This window comes from Solanum stenotomum, chromosome 6 (assembly GCF_019186545.1).
Source record: "Solanum stenotomum isolate F172 chromosome 6, ASM1918654v1, whole genome shotgun sequence".
Lineage (NCBI taxonomy): Eukaryota > Viridiplantae > Streptophyta > Magnoliopsida > Solanales > Solanaceae > Solanum > Solanum stenotomum.
In genome coordinates this window covers 41,191,739-41,196,726 of record NC_064287.1, presented here as the reverse complement: position 1 = coordinate 41,196,726, position 4,988 = coordinate 41,191,739, and the positions used below count along the sequence as shown (strand labels likewise).

The 4,988-nt window shown below is 37.4% G+C and overlaps 1 protein-coding gene across 1 annotated transcript; it reads right to left on the bottom strand.

Annotated features, from left to right (window-relative positions):
* Positions 1–1,247: 1,247 nt before the first annotated feature.
* Positions 1,248–4,642, bottom strand: LOC125866738 (ultraviolet-B receptor UVR8). The gene is made up of 6 exons (XM_049547081.1): positions 4,340–4,642; positions 3,432–3,878; positions 2,987–3,336; positions 2,494–2,895; positions 1,884–2,271; positions 1,248–1,727 (listed from the first exon to the last, which is right to left on the bottom strand). The coding sequence occupies exons 2-6, from the start codon at positions 3,648–3,650 to the stop codon at positions 1,485–1,487; spliced, it is 1,602 nt and encodes a 533-aa protein (XP_049403038.1). The 5' UTR covers positions 3,651–3,878; positions 4,340–4,642; the 3' UTR covers positions 1,248–1,484.
* Positions 4,643–4,988: the final 346 nt, after the last annotated feature.

Genomic DNA, 4,988 nt, shown 5'->3' with positions numbered 1-4,988 from the left:
TTTTGTTGAGTACAAGACATCTTCACACGACTATTGACAGACCTCGCTTAGAAGATCAGTGATCGTTGCTTCAAATTCAAGGGTGAGCCAATTCTTCTGAGCTGCCATGGGATTCTCTTTCGTCTATGTCCATCATTTCCGAACTTAAATATTTGTTCTAGTTGGTTGATTAGTTCATTAGTTTGGGGATGTATCCCTTCTTGTTTAGACTTGGATAATTTGTTTAGATGTTTTGGCACATTGACTTTCAAGTTCTAGATTGTTTATTCCGCATTTGTTTAGTTAATTAACTTGCTTCCGTAACTTAATTGTCTTAGTATTGTTTTAGTTGCTTAGTTTGAGTTGTAGTAGTGATTTTCCCACCGAATGGTTAGTGTGGATGCCAATCAGGACGGTCTGGATCGTGACAATCACTACTTAAAAAACTCAAATTTCACACTTTAAAATCTATAGTCAAACCGTTTATTTACCACTTTAAAGTTCATCATGCATAAAGGGTAGATCCAACGCTTTCAAAGCAGAACATAATTTTTTGTATAAAAAAAACTCATAAAATTATCAACAAACATTAATTTAATATAAACTCATAATTGTTAAAGTATAACCAATAATTTAGTGTTACGGATGTTAATGGTCGAATCCCTCAATTTAAAATCATGAATTCACCTCCAAGGGCATAATATAATATGAATGGATTGTTTGATACGTAAGATAAGAATACATTTTGTAATTAATTTTTTCCATGTTTGATGTGAGATATTAGCTAATTCTAGGACTATTTTATCCCACCATAGGTACTAAAATGGTGATATTACTATTCCATAATAAGGTGGGGGTAAAATAGTCTCATCATGCGATTCTCATAGGAGAGATATCCTTATTTATCCCATCCCTTGTACCAAACGATCCCTTAGAGATCTAGCCACGTCAAAAATGCAAAAAAAAAAACAAAAATCAAACAAGAGGAGAACAATTAGAAAAAGCAAAGGGGCATAGAAAGTTCAAATGGTTATATCCCCTTCTTACTAAACCAATAAATAAATTCACAAATTTCCACTAGCATTCCAAACCCAACCCTCTCAATCGTCGAAGCCAATGTCGACACATCTATAGCATAATCCTAGTGATTATAGTGTGTAATGGAGGCGAACTTGGGATCTAAAGTCAATGAGTTCAGAATGAGTTACATGTATGTTTTGTCAATCTAGCAGAACATAGAATTGACAGGTTAAAATGAGCAGAGCAAATAAATGAAAAATCAACCTTAACGAATTGTATCAACTATTTACTTGCTTGTGGCCAAGAGCCAACAAATTCTTAGGAGGTTAAACTTGTGCAGATCCTAAAAACCTATGCTTCTTCACAATCGTTTGTTTTCTATTTACAGATGGAAATTAAACAGCAGATATAATGCACGATGAGGTTAATGAGAACGATAAAACTAGCAATGCATAAATATGTGAAAGAGCAGGAATAATCTATGTTTAACTGAGATCAATGTCAATCCGCTCTGGGATTGCCCTTTCGGTTTGGTTGGCACTGAGCTCCACACCTAGCTGTCCCTTATCGCCCGCGCCAAATGCATATAGCTTACCAGATTCTGTCAATGCAAATGTGTGGGCATTCCAGTATATTGAATTAGTGAGACTTATTTGCACCACTCTTTCATTCAGCTGCTTCAATGATGTTACAACCTCGGGGAATAGAACATTTGAGTGCCTGTTACCCTGCATTAGTAAAAAAGGGGAAACTTTTAAAAGAGAAAAAGGTAAATGAATTCCCAGAACAGATGAAAACAACGAGTAAGCAAGGCAAATAGACTTCTAAAACTATATCCCGCATCTCATTGTGGACGAAAAAACAATATTATGACAAGGGCAAACCTGTGCTTCAGCAGCAGCAGTATTATGTCCTAGACTAGATGATTCTCCACAACCAAATGAATAAACATTTCCGTCATCAGAAACCACAAAGGTTGTATAGTCCCCTGTAGCAACATAAACAGCTTTTACGTTGCTTAGTGCTTCCACTACCTTAGGAGCTGATTCACAATCTTCATTACCGTGACCCAAGCACCCATAACGGCCCCAACCCCATGTACAGACCCTTCCATCTTTCCCAACAACAGCAGCATGCCAAGCCCCAGCTGCAACAACTGCAGGCTGAATATTCAAAGTCTGAAATTGTTCAATTAACCTCGGGACTTTTTCATCAGTTCGTGTTCCATGACCAAGCTTTCCACCCAATCCACAACCAACAGAATACACAGACCTGACGTTGGCCAAAAGAACATGTCAAAGAGATCATTTATTGATATGGTACTCATAATATGATACTTAAGGAGAAAACATTCAGATTCTTGTAAGAGTATTTGAAATAATCGCTCGCTAGGGTTGCACATTGAGTGATCAACATGCGTATATCAGCGTAATTTGGTATAGAAAGTCACTTAGCCTCAAGACAATGAAACACACTTTCTAAAAGGTGACTTACATGCCACTAGGTTGACAAGCCAGAGCAAGAAGGTAGCAATATCCTGCTGCAATTTGCACCACTGGAATATTCTCTAATGCGCCTAATAATGGACGGGGTTCCAGATCAGCTTGCTCAGTTTGATGACCAAGTTTAGTTTCATTTCCCCAAGAGAATGTATAAACCCTTCCTTCTCTTGATAATACGGCAGTGAAGAAATTCCCAATTGCAGCTTGTACAACAAAGATGTCTTTTAAAGATTCAACCAGCTGAGGAGTTGTCACTACTTTACTTCCTTGGATACCATACTCAGCTTCGCCAAACGATTCTTTGCCAAATGCATACACCTTCCCAGTGTCACTGATCAGCATAGTCCTGCCAGCCCCTACAGCTGCCTGAATAACACGAATGCCTTGAAGTGATCTGGAAAATAGAAAGCTCTATCAAACTCCCTGCGTTTCTCAATTCACTTAGCCATACAACTTGAGGTATATATATATAGAAAATTAGGAACCTAATCGGGTGAGGCCGCCATTCCTCTTCTGTGGTTCCATTTCCAAGCTGCCCTGAGCTGTTAGACCCGAATGAGTACGCAACTCCTTTTGAACTCACAGCAATACTATGACCAGGGCCAGCTACTGCGTGTGATTTTTCCCGCCTGGAACATGCTTCCCCAGCTAGCAGGAATCTTAGAACAAGCTTCCAGGAGCCCCCACATTTTAGTTTCAGATCATGACATTGCTCCTGAGTCATTGGCTTAAATATAGCTCTTTTTCGGCACATATCAAGAGCTGCCAACTCCGCTAAGGAGAGCTCATTATCGGGTGCAAAGTTTGCAGGCTGCCGAAAGAATGAGCAAGTAGCCTGCAAAACACATTATAAAGGAAATGAGCAGCACCATCAATTCTAAGCCAAATTAATGACATATTATATACAACACCAAGTAAATAATCACTTGCCTCTAGAGTTGCAAGGTCCTGTGGATCCAAATTACATCCAGTAAGCACATGAAGAACGATAGACGGGTTAGCTGACAATGGGAATTCGCCAGGAGTCGCATTCCCAAAACAGTGCCTCACTTGTCTTTGAAATGTTGAGTTTACAATAGTAGCAGCAATAGGTTGTTCAGCAATGTTATGGTATTGAACACTCGAGGTTCCACTCGTCGAAGCGTCCATGGGCACTGCTAGATTCTGCAGTGCCCAAATTAAGCAATGGGAGGATTTCTAAATCACTATAAAAAGCCCAAAAATGCACATACATAGAAAAACCAAAAATTACAACTCTGAGCACATTCCAATAATCATCCCACCAAAAAGTTTCCATTTTTAACAAGTACCAATTCAAGAATCTTGAAGTTTTACCTTAAAAGTAGAAGCTGATCATAAAAATTTCAAGCCTCAGACCTACAAACAATAGAAAATCATCATCACTCAACAGATTGGTCCAACATAGAGGACTTGCATTCAAAACCATAAAAAAAGTGAAGAAAAACAGTAATTTACAGCAACAAGCAACAAAGACAGATTCTACAAGAAAACCCAACTCAAGGGTTACAGATACAGAAAGCCAAAGATAACTGTAACGTCAAGGATACCAAAATACCAATTTTTCAACAAAGGATATTCCTATTTCACCCCACCCCACAAAACAAAATTGATGATCAATCAATCTGACATAAAAAAGTTTCAATCTTTATTATGCTAAAGGTCTAAAGATCATCAGATGATCCTATCTACAAGTTCAATTCATCATCAAAATCAAAACACAAGTGAGAATTTTGATGGGTAACTCTTAAAGTCTGTACATTTTGATCATCAAAGATCCAAGAAAACATCAAAATCAAGAAAAAACATAAAATTATTACATGAGAAAGAGCCCCAAAGATTCCTCAAAACCCATATGAATTTTTTCAAGAAATCTATACAATTTTGATCAAACAAGATGAGTAACCAAGTGGGTATCAGATCAAAAAGACTGATCAAGCTTTTATTTTTTTCACTTTTATTTTTACTTTTTTGGATAACAATATAAGCAGAAAAAATAGGTGATTTGATGGGATATTGTTTCTTGAAAGAAATTCAATTTTCAAGAGAGAGAGATTAGTTCATTTTTTCTGAGAAATTTATATATATATATCTAAAGGGTGGAACCGAAGGAAAGATGAGGAGGTGTCTTTGAAGAAGAAAAAGGCAAAGCTAGAGGTTTGGATGGCCTTTGCTTATATATATACTGACACCACACATTGCATATCCATCATTGCTGTGTACCCTCAAACTACGCTAGTTGCTTTTTGCACGTCACCCTTCTTTTGTTACCTTGTGGGTAAATCTTAGACTACTACCATTTTTTGTTTGTACTTTTACCCTTGGAGGATTGGAATTACTACTATACTTTGATGGATTGCTAATAGAGTTTAAGTTTCAATACAATACTTATATTAAGGCACGGATGGCTCAATGCCCTTTAAAAATTAGGCATATGCCTTAGACCCCCAAAATCGAAGGGCTTAATTT